Below are 22,236 nucleotides of genomic sequence, written 5' to 3'. Positions count from 1 at the left end.
CGAGGCTAAATAAATGGTGAGCTCGAGGTAGTCAGCATCTTAATTTATTTAAAAATATACAGTACGTAAAATTAGTTAACGTTCAAGCAAAGTCCTAGATTCAGCAGCTCACAAAATGTGCAAGATCACATGATCATTTGACCCCCCTCAATCAGGGCATTTACAAGACATCGCTAGATGCCGATATGTTTGATGTTCACAGGACCATTCAACCACTTCCTCTTGTCCGCACGTGGCAAAAAAAAGTTTTTAATCGAAATCTTTAGAAGTTTGAAGTACGCAAAGCTCACTGCCACCATTGACAAAAATTAAACAGAATTTACACCATAGAAACAAATTGGTGTTTATGCTCCACGAGCGCCTCCTCCCACCTTACATTAACCCTATCAGGATACCCTTGTATTCCTCTCTCCCTCATGCGCTTATCTAGCTTCACCTTAAAGGCATCTATGCTATTTGCTTCAACTACTCCACGTGGTAGCAAGTTCCACATTCTCACCACTCTGAGTAAAGAAGTTTCTCCTGAATTGGATTTATCGGTGACTATCTTATATTTATCGTTTTGGACTCCCCCACAAGTGGAAACATCTTCTCTACATCTACCCTATCGAACCCCTTCATAATTTTAAAGACCTCTAACAGGTCACCTCTCAGTCTTCTTTCTAGAGACAACACACCTTTTAATGTACTTCGACAGACATTGGGGACTCGCGAACCACAGCGAGCATTTCCCGCTCCTCTTAAAAAATTAATTCTCTGATGCTGGCAAGGCCGGCCCTTATTGCCAATCCCTAGTTGCCCTTGAGAAGGTGGTGGTGAGCTGCCTTCTTGAACCGCTACAGTCTGTGCGGTGAAGGTGCTCCCACAGTGCTGTTAGGCAGGGAGTTTCAGGATATATAACGCTGTCACGTAAATAGCTGTAAATTGCTGGAACAATGTAGCATCATGAGCTACATTTAGCAACTGAATGTATCACTGAAGAAAATGTTCCTTACACCTCACACATTATTTTTCACCTCCGCCAAAGACGTAACAATATTGATCTTAGTTAAGCCTAGTTTTGTTTTGGAATTAAATTGTGTAGATGTTTACGATACAGTTGTATTCCATGATTAGCCAGAGTGGTTCGAGTACTAACATCTGCATTAAGTACCATAAGCAGATAAAGTGTTGGAATAGTTCAGTGTTCTGTGCTGTTATGAAAAATGAGTGAGGGTCGAATGAAGAATGCCAGAAGCACCTTTCCAAGTGGTCTGGTTTCAGTCTTTAAGGTGTCTGCATGCAAAAAGATCTCCTTCAGGGCCGCTTCTGCACACCTCAGAAAAAGATTTGAAATGTTTGGAAAATAAATTCTAGCACAGCCACTATGCCAGTAACTCATCTTTAAAACCTAAGCTGCCACAATTGTGTAACTTTTCTTTCTAGCTTCCCAGCGACTAACCTGAAGCATTCTAACCCTTGAATTAATAACTTCCAATTATCAAATCTCTTGATTATTCAAAGTAATCCCAGGACTCTGACATGGCTCAGATATGTTGAGGTGGAATGTGCTTTTCTGTTTTTTAAAAAAAAATCTGATTACAAGTAGCCAGTAAAGCAAATGTTAATATGTAGATTATTATTGCCATATTCTACTCTCAAATTAATTGGTTGCCTGCTATACAACTTCAACAAATGGCACAGGCAATCCTCTAAATTAATAAAGCAGGTCTCCCTAAACAAAGAGACCGGATATCTGAGGGTAATTAAAATGCAGTGTCTAACTGGGGGAAGTTTGGAGCACTTTATCAAGAGTGAAACTCAAATGTTTAATTTGTGATTAATCATCTGAACTTGTGGAGAACAATTACAGCCTTACAATCTCTCTCTTTTGTGAAACAAGACAGGAAGTTTTAATTTTAACGTGTAGGTTTTAATTCAGCTTGGATCCCATGTTTGAGCTGGCAGTGAGCTTTGGTGCGGATATCAAATGTCGGTATAGACACAAACACACACACAGCGGCCACGTATATTGCAGAGTTAATGTTACAAACCCTTACAAGTTTAATCATGAAATAATTCGAGGCAACTCTGATCAGTAGTACTTATTACAGAATAAGTAAAATTTATCTCTTTCAGTTTTGCACATAGGTAACTGTGATCACCTCGACGAACAGCAGTTCAGCGATGGGAGCGCCCTTACTAACCATACTTTTCTACACAGCTGTCACTGCTAGAATCAACTACGAACAAACATGAATAAGTAGGAGAGCACTGTTCTGGAACACACTGCTTCCTACCACAGCAAGATGGTTGAAATAAAGATACACAGTTCAAATGGTAGTCTCACCAATTAAATATTAGCTATTGGTCTTCAACATCAACAGAAACATCCCAGCTCCATTCTCAACTAATAAATTAAATTATCTGCAATATTGTCATTAACTGGTCATCTGTGTGCTATCAGATTACTATGTAGGTGTTAACTGTGCCTCAGTAGGTAGCGCTCTCACCTCTTAGTCAGAAGGCTGTGGGTTCAAGCCTCACTCTAGAGACCTGAGCACATAATCCAGGCCGACACTCCAATTCAGTACTGAGGGAATGCTGCACTGTCAGAGGTGCCGTCTTTCGGATGAAACCTTAAACCAAGGTCCCGTCAGCCGTTTCAGAAGGACATAAAAGACCCCATGGCACTATTTCAAAGAACAGGGGAGTTCTCCCCAGGATCCTGGCCAATATGGATCCCTCAAACAACATCACTACAACAGATGATCTGGTCATTATCACATTGCTGTGTCTGGGATCTTGCTGTGTGCAAATTGGCTGCTGTATTTCCTACGTTAGCAACAATGACACTTCAAAAAGCACTTCACTGGGTGTAAAGCATTTTGGGACGTCCTGAGTCGTGAAAGGCACGATATAAATGCAAGTCTTTCTTTCTTTTACTACAAGTCAAAAACTAGTACAATGTTTTATTATTGGTTATAGAATGATTATTAGTTCTATTTCCTATTAGTTACTACTGTAGCTCTTGAGAAATCTAACCATATTGGGTTTCTTGGCTGGACAAAGACGATGCATCTCAGCTGAGAGAGAACTGGTGTCTTACTGGTGTGCACTGATCCCAGAGCTGGATGGAAGGAGACACATTAAACTTTCCATCCTCAATGTCAATACAATCTCTGAGGACATACTGAAAGTGCTCTCCCTTCCCTCAGGGCAAATATCTCCTTTAAATGGTCGTGGATCTCAAATAGAGAAGTCAGAGCTTGGTTCCACATTGGGCGAGTGAGCCTTGTGTCGTGTGTGATCAGGAGAAGCTGGCCACTTTTCTCTTGAAAAGAGAAGGCTGAGGGGTGACCTGTTAGAAGTCATTATGAAGGGGTTTGATAGGGTAGACGTGGAGAAAATGCTCCCACTTGTGGAGGAGACCAAATCTAGGGGCCATAAATGTAAGATAGTCACTAATAAATCCAATATGGAATTCAGGAGAAACTTCTTTAGCCAGAGAGTGGTAAGAATGTGGAACTTGCTACCACATGGCGTAGTTGAGGCAAATAGCATAGATGCATTTAAGGGGCATCTAGATAAGTACATGAGGGATAAAGGAATAGAACATAGGAATGTAGGAACATGAGGTCATTCAGCCCCTTGCGCCTGCTCCACCATTCAATTAGATCATGGCTGATCTATATCTTAACTCCATCTACCCGCCTTTGTTCCAAAATCTATCAATCTCAGTTTTGAAATTTTCAATCGATCAGCTTTTTGGGGGTGAGATTTCCAGATTTCCACTACCCATTGCATGAAAAAGTGCTTCCTGACATCACCCCTGGACAGCCTAGCTCTAATTTTAAGGTTATGTCCACTTGTTCTGGACTCCCCCACCAGAGGAAATAGTTTCTCTCTATCTACCCTATCAAATCCTTTAGTCATCTTAAACACCTCAATCAGATCACCCCTTCATCTTCTATACTCAAGAGAATACAAACCTGTCCTCATAATTTAGTCCTTTTAGCCCCAGTGATGCTTATAGAGTGGGATGACAAGGGGTGGGAGGAGGCACCTGTGGAGCATAAGCAATGGCATAGACCATCGAACCGACTGGCCTCCTTCTGTGTTGTATTATTCTGTGATTGTAATGAAAAGAACCAGTTCACTATGAGAATTTAATTTCTAAATTATTTCAAAGGCATTAATTTAGCAATCGTATGACACATCAATGATGTTTAAAAAAAATTAACATGAGGTAGATCGAGCCTCCAGTGATATATTATTGCGACACCGTCCCCACTCCCATGTAACTGGACTTTATTTTGGAATCAGTTTCTGCATAATTTTTATTTTGACTTTGGACCAGAGACAAGTGGAATGAAACAAACAGCCAAAATAGAAAACTATTGTGAAAACTCTCAGCCCATGGACTTGCTTTTTTTGAATTATAAATTCAAAGTGCATTTTAATTTTTGATAAAGAATTGCATTTTATATCACCTTATCATATCTCTCCAACATGTCTCAAATGCTTCATATCAATGAAATACTTTAACAGACAGTGATTGTTTATGAGTGAACAAAGCAATCATTTTGCACATGGCAAGAGCCTACAAACAGCAATGAGATGAATGACCAATCTGATTCTGGTGGTGGTGTTGTTTGAGGGATTAATGTTGGCCAGGAAAATTCCCTGCTCCTCTTCAAAGAACGCTATGGCATCATTTATGTTTACTTGAGCCACTAGAACAGGCAGAATTGGCCTTAACATCTCATCCAAAGAATGGCACCTCCAACAATGCAGCACTCCCTCCCTGCTGCACTGGAGTGTCAAGTCTAGGTCATGTGCTCCAAAGTCCTAGAGTGGGGTTCGAACCCACAACCTTCAAACTCAAGAGGCGAGATAAGGAACTAAGTTCCAATTGATTGGCGGGGAGAACAGAAGAATAAAAGCTCAAAATCTCAAAAATATCAACCAGGTACTGTGCACTGAAAGAAGTTCACATTATTTTGGAGGGAAAAAAACTGCCTGAAAGGGTGGTGGAAGCAGATTCAGTAATAACTTTTAAAAGGGAATTGGATAAATACTTGAAGGGAAGAAAATTGCAGGGTTATGGGGAAATAGCAGGGGAGTGGGACTAATTGGATGGCTCTTTCAAAGAGCTGGCAGTAGCACGATGGGCCAAACGTCCTCCTTCTGTGCTGTAAGATTCTATGAAAAGGATTAAAGGAGTTTGATTGTTTCTGAATATTTTAATGCATCAAAAATTCTACAACTTAATTTCTTTCAACGTAAAACTCATTGCTCACCAATATGAGCCAACGAATTATTTTTGTCCTTTACAAAAGTCATTATAACTCTTCTACTAAAATTGTTTTTTTTTGTAATGAATGCAATAGCTAATAACAGTTCAGGCATGAGGTTGTTAATGCCTTTACATTATTACACAAATGATAAATAACCAACCAGCACAGCACATTGGACCAGCAATGCACTATGCCATGGTAAGGGAGAGAGTGCTGATTCAATCCCCATGTTTTCAGCAGTGCTGTTATGGAGAGACAAACAGCAGAGGCTAGAAGCTTCCCAATGAGTGGGTGTTGAGAAATGGGCAGAGAGCAGTCATCCTAGTTGGTAGCAGAAGTGTTTGGAAAGAAAAAACTCGCAATTATATAGCTCCATTCATGTCCTAAGGATAATAGAACCAGTGAATTGCTTTTGAAGTGTAGTCACCGTTGTTTTGTAGGCAAACAAGGCAATCAATTTTCACACAGCAACCTCCCACAAACAGCAATGAGATAAACCACCAGTGGTGTTGTATGAGGGATAAATATTGGCCAAGACACAGAGAGATCTTCCCTGCCCTTCTTCTAATAGCGCCATGGGATCTTTTACATTCACCTAAACACGTAAACAGGGCCTCAGTTTAACGTCTCAGCTCAAAGACAGTACCTTCCTTAGTATTGCACCGAAATATCAGCCTAGATTATGTGCTCAAATCCCTGGAGTGGAGCTTGAACCCAAGACTGCCCGACTCAGGTAAGAATCCCATCACTGGGCACAAGTTGTCGAGAGCTTGGAGTAACCGTTACAAGCCTAAAGCAGGTTGGGTGCCAGAGATACCTGGTCAAGGAAGACAAATGGATTAAAAAGACCTCAGGAAGTCCCAAAGTGCTTTACAGCCAATGAAGTATTTTTGAAGTGCAGTCACTGTTGTAATGTGAGAAACGCAGCAGCCAATTTGTGTACATCAAGGCCCCACAAGTAGCAATAAGATAAATGACAAGATCATGTGGTTTTTACGTGTTAGCTGAGGGATAAATATTGGCCAGGAGACTGGGAGAACGCCCTTGCTCTTCTTCGAAATAGTGCCATGGGATCTTCTGCTTTCACCCGAGAGGGCAGGCTGGGCCTCAATTTAACATCTCACGCATAAGGCAGCACCTCCGACAATGTAGCACTTCCTCAGTACTAAACTGGAATGTCAACCTGGATTATGTGCTCAAGTCCCTGGAGTTGGGCTTGAACCCACAACCTTCTGACTCAGAGTCGAGAGTGCTACCATTGAGCCAAGGATGAAGAGATATATTAACACATCTTAGTGGTTTTCAGAACTGGCTAAGAAATAGATCATCAGTAGAACCTGTGCCAAAATTCTACTCCGGATTCTTCTACACAATAATTGATCACTAAAACCAAGCGACAGCAGGGGGAAGAATATCAGTTACCCATGCAAGGCATTTATCAGTGTTTTTAGATTAAGCTGGGACATAGAGACAGGCCCAGACATGTCAATATCTTGTTACACTCCATTTCTAACAGATGGAGATTGGGAGAATAAAATTGAAGTCCAGATGCCCAAGAATCAACTACATTGGATCACTAGCACAGCCCATTGAGAGATACATGTCAAACTAAGTCACCGTCACTTGGTTCCCTACTACTTGCCCTGCATATGTATTCAGGAAAGAGAAGCAATGTCCATTTCAATCTCTACTGGTTCCTAGTTTCAAGAAGCAAAGATATATTTCCACTTCAGGGAGATAGTGACAGACATGCATTACAAGCCCTTGCTGGGTGTCCTTAGACAAACATCAGACAATCAAGGGGAAACTAGATAAGTACATGAGGGAGAAAGGAATGGGATATGTTGATAGGGTGAGATGAAGTAAAGTGGGAGGAGGCTCGTGTGGAGCATAAACATCGGCATGGACTAGTTGGGTCGAATGGCCTGTTTCTGTGCTGTAAAATTCTATGTAATCTTATCCTAGCCAAGGCGACTGACTAAATGTCCTTCTTGAAACAATAACAAGTTTCCTCCTGCTAATAGAGGTATCCTATCCTTCTGCGCCTGAGGAACAGGAAAACCTCGTTTCAACGGTTGAAACAGGTCAACATGATTTTCACTGCAACAATTCCAGAAATAGGCAAATCTGAGAAAGAAGAGACAGATTCATGTTTCACCGGGAACGACAGTCACCAAAAACATTAACTTGTCATTTCCTTTTTCATGCTGGCAGGTCTGCTGTGTTTTTCTGGCATTTTCTATTTTCACTCCAGCATTTGCAAGTTCTCATTTTATTCTCTGAGCTCAGGGTATATTTGAGCTGTTTTAGACACTACTTTTGTAAATGTTTCAATAAATAACTTCTACTATGCATCCACACAAGGTGTCTGCTTTCCCTTACTGACTGCAAACTAGACCATAATTTCTAATCAATGTTTTAATCTTCTTCACTGTAACAATGCAATGTGTTAATAAGAGTTCTGCTCTTTTAATAATGAACGCTGCACTATTTACATTGGTGTATATATTTTCAGTACATATTTTACAGCAACTGATTTTATTTCAAGGTTAATAGAATGTTATGTCTTATCCCAGAAGCCAACCAGTAACTTAACACATATCCCACACAAGTATTGTTATAGCTGTAGAGTTGCCCAGTGAACTAGTGGTGCATAAGCAACACTATGATAATAGTTCACAATACAAGTAATAAGCAGGACGGTTAGTTGCAATTCTTTTGGTTTGTTCTGGTGATCGCACTAACACCCACTGTTTGTTTACAAAGCCTACCATGACAGTGAAAATCTTTCACAAACTTCTCAAACAACCTGGATTCACTAGGACACGTGATAGCCTTTTAGTGGTATAATCAATGCACAGACAGATCAACATTTGATTTGATTTTAAATATTTACCTTGGAATTTAAGAAGAGTTGGGTGAATTTTGTGCTAATCAGAGTGATATGGACTGGAACAGTTTGGTCAATTCGATCACCAAACGTCAGCATCGAGGTCTCCTAGGTCAGGTATAGCACAGTCAGCTATACAGTATAAGATGCTCCAAACTCAACAGATCACCAATGGATGGATCTTTCCTATTTCCCACATCATTATGGCCCTCTCTGAGTGAGGTTGCCCATTTTGTGCTGTAGAGCCTAGACCCACTAAGAACTAGGAGGAGACTGCTCACAGTAACTTTACATAGGACCTATGTAAGTCTAGCAAGTAGACAATAACCTTTATCTGATCGATATAGATTGGATTGAAACCCAGGTTTAACACAGCACACGCCACTCTCCCATCAGCATGAATACCGAAGTCTAGTGACTCTCACTCACAGGACTCTTTACAGAGAAGCAGTGAGAGTGATTATACCCAAAAAGCTCACCTCATCAGCTAATACAGAACAGTATAAAGGAGCTGTGGCCACCCCCACCCCGATTCTAGCTGAAGGAGGGCAGTACACCATCAAAAGGCAGACAATGGGCATGAAATTGGAAGAAAAACAAATGATTTGTTTTATATATGAGATGATGCCATCTATTACACATATGACATTGTCTACTTGAATACTTTGATGTTAGCATACTGAGACAGACTCACCTGAACTCAGCCTAAAGTTATGAACCTTCAAGTGTTTTTGCACCAAACTGAATCGCTGGAAGATTATTACGGGGTCTTATGAGCAAAATTTCATCATAAAACCTTCATCCGGCACAACAGAACTGAGACGACATGTCCACTGATACATGTGACACTAGTGAGGTGAACAGGTCTGAACTCTCAAAAATAAAAGTACTGCAGATGGAAATAAAGACCTGTGATTTGGAAGCAACAAATGAAGTGTGCTGATCGAGAATCATACTTTGAAATTACCCTGATTATCCTTAATTTATTTTTGCACTTTGGAAACTTAACTATATTTCACTCTTTCTGTAAGAATTTCATCATCATGGTCATGAAAATAAAAATGAATGCCTTCATTTCTTTATAACAAAATCAAAACTCTCTCAAATATTGATGAATATCCTTCACTTCGCTCTTCAGCTGTGCCGTTCGCTGAGCTCCTTCGCGCGCAACAAAAAAACAAGCAGCATCATCTTTGTTTTGTCTTCAAATGAAATAGGTTTGTGGAATGCAAATCAACAGAAGTCATGCAAGTCGCCTGACAAACTGAAGTCTTCATGCGGCTCCGAAGATGTATCTGTTCACTGTGGTCCATCTCATTACTGATGAGATTTTGAGTCATCTAAGAACTCCCTGAGCCAAGAGAACAAGAGGGATTTACTAACTGCTCACAAACATTTCTATTACTAGTGGATCTTCTGTAGCATTATGCATGGCAAAAGCAGAGTGATGCTGTTTTATAACAAATGCCCCCTAAGACCAGACAACAACCTTTCATCCCATTCCATGGAAAGCAAGAATTGCCACCTCCCCACTCAACAACACATCTCCTCCTCCTCCTTCTATCTCAACAGGTTACTTCCCCCCACAATAGGGTATCTCTAGCTCACCTTTCTCATCCCTCCCAGTCCATCTAACAGAGTCTCTTTTTCTTTCCCCCTCCCCATACATGGTCTCAACCTCTATTCCCTTCCCCCTCAACAGGATGTCTCCTGGTGTGCTTGCTAAAATGGTCTCTGTCCCTCAAGAGGGTTTTGCTCCTCTTCCCTTTCCACCCAAAGCTGATCTCTCACATTCTCTCTTCCTCCCCCCTCTCAACAATAGTAATCTTAGTTTGTCCCTCTGTCTCTTCTCTCCCTGTTCAATGGGTCACAGTGATGCTGAAGTAAAGAAAGTTGGAAATGTATTCATTGGAGATGGACTCCTGAACACAAGGACTGCTGTTGGTTGCGTCAATGGTTTTCAATCTCTTTTGTGCAGAGTCCAACCATTTCAAACATTTTTAGGCCAGAAGCCACTTGGAAATTCTCACAGCCGCTCACACCCACCCAGCTAGGAAGTTAGCCTGTGCTGGAGGTTGATGAGTAGAAGGGGAACCATGGATGAGGTCCTGGGGTACACCAGAGGTGACTTTGTGGACGCAAGAGAAGTCGTTTGAGGTACACAGGATCAGGAGTAGGCCATTCAACCCCTCGAGCCTGCTCCACCATTCAACTGGATCAAGGCTGACCCATATCTCATCTCTATTTATCTGCCTTAGCTCCATATCCTTTGATACCCTTACCTAAAAGGAGATGTAGTAACCGCGCTGGGACAGACAGAAGTGGAATAGTGAGAGCACATTACCATTAGAAAACAAGAGCACATTTACCTTAACATCTGAGGAAGCTGTGGGCTCTTGTATATGTACTTGTGCCTGTAGCCAAGGTCTTTATGGAAGGGAATAAATTGCACTTTCCTACTACTCTGCGAGGATGCAACAATGTCATAAAGCTGTGAGGAAACAAAACCAAGTTTTAAAGGCTTATGGAACTGAGAAAAATCATAATTTTCCAGGGTTTTCATCATTCCTTGAAGGCGGCCATTGTCGGTCCGTTCCAGTGGTGTGTTGAGGATGCGGAATGTACTAGAGTGAAAGTCAGCTCAGACAACACTGTGGTAATAAAACTCAATCCACTGTCTTATACTGAGATCATATTTCCGTACTTGCCTCCCTCTTACTGTGTGTCCATAAGCTTATAGCTTCTTGTGTACATATCAAGCATAAACTAACACAGACCACACACAACTTTATATGTTATGTATTTAAAGGATAAACATGAATCTCAGTGTGCAAGGCAATATCTTCTGGTCCACGGGCTGAGGTGTTGTTTACTGTGCATGAACTCTCTTTTGGGAGTCTCGCGTTCATTATACTGCCTATTGCTCTTTTTCATGGTACTTTCTCCCTTTTCCCTTCCTTGGCTCTCCTTGACTCTCCCCAGCCAAAAGCAGGTGCAGGCAACTGACTCCCCAGTCTTCACCACTGTTCTCTGAAGTTGTCAACTGTGCAAGAGTGGGCGGAAGTGCCTTGAACTGACTCTCGCCACGGGCGGAAGTGCCCTGGACTCCTCTTGGCACTTACTCACAGCAGCACCATTGGGCATGAGAGCTCAGCAAACCACTCGATGATGCTGTGAGCTGAGTCACCAATGTATCGTGCCACTCTGCTATCTATGGTTTTAATATTGGAGTAAATAACTATTGCAAAAAAAGTTTTGTTTCCTCTTTTTAAATCTCCAGGCAATCTTGTAATATAACATTTTCTGAGCTCTGAACATATGAAATCTTTCTATCTTCAGCTAGTTCTCCTGATCTCCTCAGCCAGTTCCCCTGATCTCCTCATCCAGTTCCCTCGAACTCCTCCATTATATGTCACCTTTGGCTGAGAGAGTGGGGAGGCATCCAGCATTTGAGCCTTTGATAAGCTCATTTGGAGGAACCACTAAAGGATGTAGGAGAGTGGCCCGGGGACAACTCTCTGGGTGATTTTCCCTCTACCCGATGGGGAGGTGAATGGCCTTTACTAGGGTTGCCAACTTTGGTTGAATGTATTCATGGAGGTTTCATCACATGACCTCCTGCTTCCAACTGCCCCGTGCCCACACACGCCATTAGTCGCCAAAAACACGCCTATCCTCGCGGCGCACAGCATTCTCACGCCAAAGTGAAAAGACACTTCATTACCAATTGGATGATTCTAGACTGTCAGTCAAACTGCCATTTTCCCATCTCCAATATTTTTATAACTAATAAACAGAAGTGTCAAAAAAAAATGAAAAAAACATTTTTTTTTAATGCTCAATAATTTTTCTCTAGGGTTGCTCGCAGCAGTGTCCTGAAGATTAATCTTCATCCCTGGAGACTCCAGGACAACCCTAGCATTTACTCAATAGTTTTCCTACAACAGGAATTGGGAACACGTAGGGCAAGGAAAGTCAAACCTCCATCAAGCCATCGTAATTGGCTAAAAGTGTTGGTGCTTCATTCCATAATTATTGATTAGCTAATTTGATAAGTATATTAAAGTTACATTGAAATCACTGAAGATCAGTGGGACTCAGGCAATTCAAATACTCTGGACTGTCTGATTACAGAATGCACTCTGACTAGTCCCAGTGGATGAGCCTTTCCAAATGAGAATGAACTAAAAATAGCTGCAGCTGACTCTCACGTGTAACTGCAATCTCTAAGGAAACTTTTTATTTTTTGTTTTCTTTTGCATTTCCTTTTGGAAGTTTTGCTGGGAATCTGATTAGCAGCTAGTAACTTAATTAACACACCTTAATTAATTGTAATGAAGAACTTGCATTTATATAGCGCCTTTCATGACCTCAGGACATCCCAAGCGCTTTATAGCTAATGAAGTACTTCTAAAGTGTAATGTGTCATTGTTGCAATGTAGGAAACGCGGCAGCCAATTTGCACACAGCAAGCTCCCACAAACAGCAATGCGATAATGCCCAGATAATCTGTTTTAGAAAGAGGGATAAACATTGGCCAGGACACCGGGGAGTACTCGCCTGCTCTTCTTCGAATAATGCCATGGGATCTTTTACGCCCACTTGAGAGAGCAGACCATTTTATCCGAAAGATGGCACCTCCAAGTGTCCTCCCTCAGTACTGCACTCAGAGTGTCAGCCTGGATTATGTACTCCAGTCTCTGGAGTGGGACTTGAATCCACAACCTTCTGACTCAGGTGAGAGGGCTACCACTGAGCCACGGCTGACAGCAGTTTATCAGAAACCAGGCTCCACTACATCCTTTAGTGGTTCCTCCAAATGAGCTTATCAAAGGCGCCAGGACATCTATCAGTTTCAAAGTAACATTTTAAATCAAAATTACTAACATTACCACAGAAAAAAATCTAATTTGATCTTGCATTTGCAAAACTGTAGGTTTCAAAGTTTCAATAAGAGAAAGATATTGGATAGGTACAAAAATCATGAGCTCATTCAAGTACTGAAAGTTAGTTTGGGTCTCGCAGGGCGTGACGCACCTTTCTTCCCAGATGAAAAGGGATGACGGCATCATCTTCTGCATGAAGAATCAGCAATGGACAGGTGATATGCTTCACACTGGAGGAAAAATAAAGCAGAAAGGCAGTTAACACACAATTGAGCATTGCGGACACAAAAAGAACATGCAGGCATGGGAGTGACAGAAACAACATTTTTGTCCGTGGTATCTCTTGTTTAAAACTGCTATTTAAAAATAAGTAAAAACAACACACTCAAAATGGATGTGACACCTTCATTCAAAGTCAGCGTATTTGCTTGGAAGGGAGCTGCAGAGTTTAATTTCTTGATTGCACAGTCAAGAGATGATACACCACAGGGAGATTTTCTATAATCCCATCAGGGCTGTCTGAGGGGAAAAAGGTCGCTTGCTTTTGATCAGGAAAGCAATTAGGTTTAAGGTGCTTTGAACCAGCTCTGAATGAAATGTATCTAACCCCTAGAATTTGACCCAACCCAGACAATGTATATTTACAGTTCTCACCAAGGCCCCATTTTTCTTCATATTGTTTAACCAATCACTTTTGACTGACAGACTGGCTTTCAAAACAAGTTACAGTTCTTTTTAAAAAGGAGTATAAAAAACTAGCAAGTTGCGTGCATCACAATTTACGAGGATCTTACCAGGACTGGCGAATTTTAGCTATGAGAAAAGATTGGATAGGCTGGGGTTGTTTTCTTTGGAACAGAGGAGGCTGAGGGGAGATTTAATTGAGGTGTATAAAATTATGAGGGGCCTAGATAGAGTGGATAGGAAGGACCTATTTCCCTTAGCAGAGTGGTCAATAACCAGGGGGCATAGATTTAAAGTAATTGGTAGAAGGATTAGAGGGGAACTGAGGAAAAAAAATTTCATCCAGAGGGTGGTGGGGGTCTAGAACTCACTGCCTGAAAGGGTGGTAAAGGCAGAAACCCTCATCGCATTTAAAAGGTGTTTGGATGTGCACTTGAAATGCTGTAACCTACAGGGCTACAGACCAAGAGCTAGAAAGTGGGATTAGGGTGGATGGTTCTTTTTCGGCCGGCACAGACACGATGGGCCGAATGGCCTCCTTCTGTGCCATAAATTTCTATGATTCTACGATCAATAGAAAACATGCATGTTTTGAAAATGTATTCATGTCAACTAGGGCAAGAGATGGTCAGTTTTTCTCTTCCTCTCAGAATGGGTTGTTATGTGGTATTAAGCTAATGGGAATTGAGTTCAAGTCCAACAATCACAGGATTGTGTCTTGCTGGGGAACACAGGGATGCTATCAGCTCTGCAGGTTTGTGTTTATGTAATTTTTACAAAGACTATTTTCTGTTTTTGCTCACAAATAAGACTGCATGTTTCAAAGAGCCGGCATAGGCACGATGGGCCAAATGGCCTCCGTTTGTGCTGTAAGATTCTATGATCCAATCTATGAAAGGCAGCACCTCCATCAATGCAGCACTCCCTCAGCACTTCCTTTAAATATCAGCCAAGATAATATGCTCAAGACCTGGAGTCTGGCCTTCAGCCTACAAACTTCTGACTTAGAGATAAGACTAATACCAACTGAGACAAGCTGTCTTAAATAAGGAAAGCTGCATTAAAAACCACCTGTGTAGAGACAGCAATCGTCTTGTCAATATTGACTGTATCCAGTCAGACCCAACAAAGATTGAATTAGTATTAGATGATTATTTATCACAGTCATGGTGGAAGGACTGACAAAGGTTTTAGGACAAGAGCCAGGCAAAAATGTTGAGTCTGGGTTGAACCGGGTGCTTCCTCTCCAGTCATGCTTGACTGTACAGAACCAACCAGTGGTTTTGAAATTGGCCAATTCTGCAACTTGACCATGATGTCCTTCTAAGCTGCAAGAATACCCCACTTTGGCCTGGCGTTATGTTTTTTCTTCCCCCTCTCAAATTTTCACTTCTCTTGAGGAATGGTTGCAAGGACTCTGGTACTTCATTCGTGGCTCAGTGAGTGATAATCTTCTGACTCAGAGGCGAGAGTGTGATTTCAAGCTGCATTCCAGACTTGAGTGCAAAATCTACGCTGACGCTCCAGTGCAGTACTGAGGGAGTGCTGCACTGTCGGGGGTGCCGTCTTTCGGATGAGGCGTTAAACCGAGGCCCCATCTGCCCTCTCAGGTGGACGTAAAGGATCCCACAGCAGGGGAGTTCTTCCCTGTGTCCTGGCCAATATTCATCCCTCAACTAACATTGCTAACACAGATTATCTGGTCATTATCACATTGCTGTTTGTGGGACCTTGCTATGCACAAATTGACTGCCGCGTTTCCCCACATTACAACAGTGACTACACTTCAAAAGTACTTCATTGGCTGTACAGTGCTTTGCGACATCCTGAGGTTGTGAAAGGTGCTGTATAAGTACAAATCTTTCTTTCTCACTCAAAGAGTGAGCCTCAGCATTGGGTAGCAGCAGGATATTTTCCTATTGCCACCAAACCCGATCTCACCCTCACGCACATTTCCAGCAGGGGCTGCTGGATATTTACCAGGCTTTGATACTTGGCTAATTTTCTCTTCCTAACTCAGGCAGCTGGGGCCAACTGTAGAGTTGGACCTGACACAGATCTACTACCGCAGAGACCAGTGATCTGTTAGGCTCAGCTGCTCATTGAGCTATCAAGTGAGTCTGTTCGTGCTTTTTTAAAATTTAGACTGCAGACCCAATTCCAAAGAGACTCTTGCAAGTGGAGCTGTGTCAAGCAAAACATCCCATCTTTAAGGATCTCTCTGGGCACTTTAACATCTCAACAGCCCTCCAAAAGGAGAGGCAAGCTTTACATTTCACCAAGTTATGTATTGATGGATATAAAAAGGACACTTCTGATGACAAGTCTGTTCCTGGAAAAGTTCCAGGACAGGAGATGCATCATTTATTGGAGCAGTTTTTACTTCGAACAGAAATAGTAAGACACTCTAGATAAAAAGCCATGAGCCAACATTAAAACTTCTTTGATCAGGTAAAAACAAGGACACTGCTAAAGGACACTGAAGTTTGGCAAGATGGAAATTGGCCAATTCTAAACCAAAAAGATTCACTCAAGAACTTTGGCTACTGAGGAAAATAACAGCTGTGATACCGACGTTGAGAATGGAGAAAGAAAGAACCAAGTGCTTGGTGAGCTCAAATCTTCAGCAACATGGGAGCTTGGGAGGGTGAAGAGAAAAGATTGCCAACTCTTGAAGCTTCAGGAGGTATCGAGTTGATTTGTGTGTTTTATTGCTGAAAAGTTAATTAAATGACGTAAATGTTCAAACTAGAAAGATTTGCTAGTCAAAGCTTTCAAACTAGACTTTTAGTACATTAAGAAAATACCTGCATAATATTTTACATAAATAATACCAAGTATATATGGGGACCAGTTTAAACCAACAGCCAGAAGTGGTTGAAACATTCTGTGATCAGCAATTCGCTTCAAATGAATGTAAAATTAAAATAAAAAATGACTTGCATTTATATAACACCTTTCACAACTTCAGGGCATCCCAAAGCACTTTACAACCAGTGAAGTACTTTTGAAGTGTAGTTCACTGTTGTAATCATAGAAACTTACGGCATAGGAGGCCGCCATTCAGCCCATCATGTCTGTGCCGGCCAAAAAAAAGCTATCCAGCCTAATCCCACTTTCCAGCTCTTGGTCCCTAGTCCTGTAGGTTACAGCACTCAAGTGCACATCCAAGTACTTTTTAAATTCGATGAGGCTTTTTGCCTCTACCAGCCTTTCAGGCAGTGAGTTCCAGACTCCCACCACCCTCTGGGTGAAAACATTTTTCCTCAGTTTCCCTCTAATTCTTCTACCAATTGCTTTAAATCTATGCCCCCTGGTTATTGACCTCTTTGCTAAGGGAAATAGGTCCCTCCCTATCCACTCTATTTAGGTCCCTCATAATTTTATACACCTCAATTAAATCTCCCTCAGCCTCCTCTGTTCCAAAGAAAACAACCTAGCCTATCCCGTCTTTCCTCATAGCTAAAATTCTCCAGTCCTGACCACATCCTCTTAAATCTCCTCTGTACCCTCTCTAGTGCAATTACATCTTTCCTGTAATGTGGTGACCAGAACTGTATGCAGTACTCTAGCTGTGGCCTAACTAGTGTTTTATACAGTTCGAGCATAACCTCCCCGCTCTTATATTCAATGCCTCGGCTAATAAAGGAAAGTACCCAGTATGCCTTCTTAACCACCTTATCTACCTGTCCTGCTACCTTCAGGGATCTGTGGACATGCATTCCAAGGTTCCTCTACATCTCTCAGTATCCTCCCATTTATTGTGTAGTCCCTTGCCTTGTTTGCCCTCCCCAAATGCATTACCTCACACCTCTTCGGATTGAATTCCATTTGCCACTTTTCTGCCCACCTGACCAGTCCATTGATAGCTTCCTGCAGTCTACAGCTTTCCTCCTCGCCATCAATCACACGGCCAATTTTTGTATTATCTGCAAACTTCTTCATCGTGCCCCCTACATTTAAGTCTAAATCATTGATATATACCACAAAAAGGGATCTAGTATTGAGCCCTGAGGAATCCCGTTGGAAACAGCCTTCCAGTCTCAAAAACACCCATCAACCATTACTCTTGGCTTCCTGCCACTGAGCCAATTTTGGATCCAACTTGCCGCTTTCCCATGTAGGAAACACGGCAGCCAATTTGCACACAGCAAGGTCCCACAAACAGCCATGAAACAAATGACCAGATCATCTGTTTTAGATGTTGGTTGAACGATAAACGTTGGCCAGAACACTGGGACGAACTCTTCTGCCCTTCTTTGAATAGTGCCATCGTTTGCCTCCACCCGAGGGGGCAATCGGGGCCTTGGTTTAACGTCTCATCCAAAGACGGCACCTCTGACAGTGCAGCACTTCCTCAATACTGCACTGGAATGTCAGCCTGGATTGTGTGCTCAAGTGTCTGGAGTGGGGCTTGAACCCACAAGCTTCTGACTAAGCAGCGAGGGTGATACCACCGAGCCACGGTTGACACTAGATGTAAACATCTTCCCATCAGTACTAGGATGCAACAACACTGCAGCACATCAACTAAAATCAAAATGATTGTTGAGGGGCTCGTGTGAAATATATTTATATGAATTCCACAGTAGAACAAACAGAAATGGTTTGCAAATGGCCAAATAATAATGTTTTAAAACAATTCTTATATTAAAATGCTCTTAAAAACAACTGACTTACTTTTCATCATTTGGGAATATAATACCACTCTCGGTGATTGGATCGAGGAAGAACCAGTCAAAGCCAGGGAGGTACCTATAGATCTGAAATATCAACAATCAACAAGTTTGTCAGAATGTTGCAGTACAATCTCTGAATGTTCCATCACCTGCCACTGGAAATCAATGGCCACTTTTTCCACACAGTGCAGAGCATGCCATACTCAGAAAGGATGAGAGAGAGAATACCATGATTGGTGAAAAATTGGGAGTTTCGACCCTTTGCTTCTGTCACAATAGTTTGCCCCCTTGAAGGATCAATAGACATGCCAAGCTTCAAGACAGATTTCAATAGTTTACTCATAAGAATGGTGCCAACTCTTTTCCACTTCTTTCACCTCCAGTACCTACCTCCCCTCATCACCCCTTCCTCATCTTATGGCATTTTCTATTTATCTTCTCCTCAGCTTCTTTTTCTTCCTGCATCTTTTTGTAGAGATTGATTGCCACGATGAGTCAAACAACTCCATTATTGTTGACTCATGCAACTACCAGGATGCTAGAAGGCAAACTAGATGGAGCGAGGTCTTTTTTTGTCCATAACTTTGTGTTCCTATTTTTATTTTGCTCCTTCCCCCTTTTTCCAGTAATTGTACTCTCATTCCCCAGCCTTGGGGAATGCTGGCCTCTTCCCTTTCAGGCTGCCAAGCCTCTCTCCTGACATGCATTTGGACTCTTGTACAAAATCTCTTAAATTCTGTTTCTGCAGGACTCGAGGTGCAAGTCCCAAGTGGGAAACAAGCCAGCCAGAGCTCAAAGCAGATGCTTAGGGGAAGTGCTGGGGAGAATGAGACTGGAAAGACTTACTATGCAAAGCTTTCAAACTAGGCTCTCAGCACAATAAGAAAATACCCGTATAATAATTTACATAAATAACACCAAGTATATACACATGTAAAATATAATCCAAAAGTGGTTGGAACATTCTGCGATCAGCAATTGGCTTCAGATGAATGTAAACATCTTCCCATCAGTACTAGGATATAACACTGCAGCATATGAAAACACTTGGGGCAGGAGAAAGGGCCGGGGGTGCTTAGGAAGGGAGGACAGGCCTGGAAACTAGTGGAGCGACAGCCTGCAGAGCAAGACAATGGTTGAAAGTTGCTGAATCACACGTGATTGGTTGGTCCTCAGCACTTGCCTGGTCGGGATCAATCAGAAGAATAAAGCACTTGCATTTATATAATGTCGTCAGATCTCAAAACATCGAAAGACCTTCACACACAATGAGTTACTTTGAAATGGAATGACTGATGGCAAACACGACAGCCATTTTGCACACATATTTTATGAAGGTTGGTTGAAGGAGGATTGCTGTCCTGGGACACCAGGAAGAACTCCTGGCCTTTCTTCAAATAGTGGCATGGGATCTTTGTTGTCCACCTGAATCCTGGATCAAGCAAATGGGGTTTTGGTTTAATCTCCCCTGAAAGACAGCACCTCCGACATTGCAGCATCCCCTCTGTTACTGCACTCGACTGGTCAGTCTAGATTATATACTCAAGTCCTGGAGAGTGGCTTAAACCCACAACTTTGAATCAGACAGTAGAATGCCACTAACTGAGCCAACTTCGAAGAGCATATCCATGGCCTATTACAGTTCAGATTTAGTGGTCACAAGGTGCCCAAGAACATTACTCAAATCAGATTGATGGTCAAATTATCATCTACCAACTCAGTTTTTTAAAAATAAAATTGCACATAAACTCTGTGGAAAGTAGCATCACAGCTACAGAGCACAATCATTATTGCAGTAACGCTCTACTAACAAGACTGCCTTGAAGAAAAGTGGGCTGAGGTTTGAAAAACTGGAGGGATATTTTCTTCCCAGTTCCACAATTACATTCTGACAAGCAGAATAACAAATGCGACAAGGACACAATCACAGCGAAGATTACAGACATGGCCTTTCAGCGGCATGGTCAAAGGGAAATCTCAACGTTATTTTTGGAAACTGCAGAGAAATACATCTGCTGTCCCCCAAAGGTTAGAGTCCTAGCTTCATAGTTGAAATAAATAATAGTTGCCATCTGAAAGAAAACAAGGAAACTGGAGTAGTTTAAATATTTTATTACCATTAAATGAATACTTCTAATGAAGTTACAGTGATCATGCAGGATTCATGGTGGAATGGAAAGGTAGACAGCTAATTAAAGCAGGAGGCATGAGCTATGCATTTTCATTGGCTAATGGTACCTCTACTGCAGAATAAAACCTACTGAATCATTCATTACAGCTATTAAGACACTGTTCCTGGTGATCCTTTCTGATGAGGACTGAAAAGGCTCATAGCTAACTGCTCCTCAATGTCGGTTTACGTCTCTAATATTTTTAGATGACCGTATATTGACCAAAACACAAATTAAGCACTGATTATTCCAAAGAGCTACGTTTTACGGAGCATCTTAAAGAAGGAGAGAGAGGCAGAGAGGTTTAGAGAGGGAATTCCAGAGCTTTGAGCCGAGATGGCTGAAGGCCATTTAATTGAATTAAAGATTCATCTCCCCGACTACTGCAAGCAAACTGGGGGGAAAAAAAAGTCATAGGAGCATTAAAAAAATTGTGTGTTTTCTTTACATTTTCTTTGAACACTTTTGTTTATTGTTATAAAAATATTGGAGATAGGAAAAAAAAGTGCTCGACAGTCAAGAATCATCCAATCAGGTAAAGAGGAATCTGTTCACTTTCTCATTGGCGTGGGAAAGCGGCACTTAGCGAGGATGGACATGTCGGGTGACCAATGGCGGGAGCATGAGGGCAGGGTGAGTGGAGGTGGGAGGTCATGTGATGAACTCTCCAGCGTGGGAAACACTATGTCTATGTAGAGGTAGTCGAAGGAGCACCTTTTACTGCGGTATCATCATAATGGCAGCAACATGCATGTGGCTATGTTTGTAAGCCGACCCAAAGTCTGTAGACTGTGGGGACAGAAGCAGATCAGAGCTGAAAGAGCTGGATGATGACGGCTAGACATGGTGGAGAAAACCAAGAAAACCAGAGCTGGGAGTTGGAATAGGGCAAGGCAGGGAGACCATTAACGTTCAACCTGCCAATCAGGGCTCACAACAATAAGAAACAGTTGCTTTTGCTTGTGAGCCTGTCTTGAAACCACAAACTGCACATCCTATGCGTAATTATTAACCCACCTCACACTCTATAGCTCCTGCAAGGGATTGGATTCAGGATTGGTGTCAGTGTGGCTCCCTTATGGGCAGACTTGTGACCAAATTATCTATCTGCACAATTAAAAATGTTGCCTCATGCATGTATATGTGGTGCATGGAAAATTATTCATCCCATTTGCAGCAGTTAATGCTCATCTGATTGGCTCAAATATCATATTCATAAAATAGTCAACGATCACTCAACTGAATGGAGCTATTTGCCTCAAATATTACCAAACAGCTAGGAAAGCTTAAGCAAACAGGTAGGCAAACTACCAATGGAAAATGAGCAAAGAGTGAAAAAACTACCAATCAAAAGCCAATAACAAAAAAAAGTTACCAACAAATAAAAGGGAACCAATGAAATCACTCAAAATATCTTTGGAAATGCTTCCAGCCATCATCTTGCTCTCAGTGCCCTGAGGATATAGTACTAAAAATAACATTCTAACAATAATTTGCAATACAACAATTAACCTTACTCCTAGAGCTCTCTTTCCCAAGTGTGAAATCTCCAACAACATTTCCATCCACGGGCTCAAGTTCTGGTATGCTTCGGAGTCAGAGACCCAATCAAGTAACAAGAATCCCAAAATGCACCAGCATCACTCT

The 22,236-nt window shown here is 41.8% G+C and overlaps 1 protein-coding gene across 1 annotated transcript in view; it reads right to left on the bottom strand.

Annotated features, from left to right (window-relative positions):
• Nucleotides 1–28: 28 nt before the first annotated feature.
• The window catches only part of abhd12 (abhydrolase domain containing 12, lysophospholipase), a 118,431-nt gene continuing 96,223 nt past the window's right edge, over nucleotides 29–22,236 (bottom strand). The window contains exons 11-14 of the mRNA XM_067989312.1: nucleotides 18,420–18,502; nucleotides 13,207–13,285; nucleotides 10,539–10,660; nucleotides 29–9,520 (exon numbers count right to left, since the gene is read on the bottom strand). Coding sequence (XP_067845413.1) covers nucleotides 9,487–9,520; nucleotides 10,539–10,660; nucleotides 13,207–13,285; nucleotides 18,420–18,502 — 318 coding nt within the window. The 3' untranslated portion in view covers nucleotides 29–9,486. The remainder of the gene's footprint in view (nucleotides 9,521–10,538; nucleotides 10,661–13,206; nucleotides 13,286–18,419; nucleotides 18,503–22,236) is intronic.

This window comes from Heptranchias perlo, chromosome 8 (assembly GCF_035084215.1).
Source record: "Heptranchias perlo isolate sHepPer1 chromosome 8, sHepPer1.hap1, whole genome shotgun sequence".
Classification (NCBI taxonomy): domain Eukaryota; kingdom Metazoa; phylum Chordata; class Chondrichthyes; order Hexanchiformes; family Hexanchidae; genus Heptranchias; species Heptranchias perlo.
The sequence above is the reverse complement of the archived record's forward strand: the minus strand, read 5'-3'. Positions and strand labels throughout refer to the sequence as shown.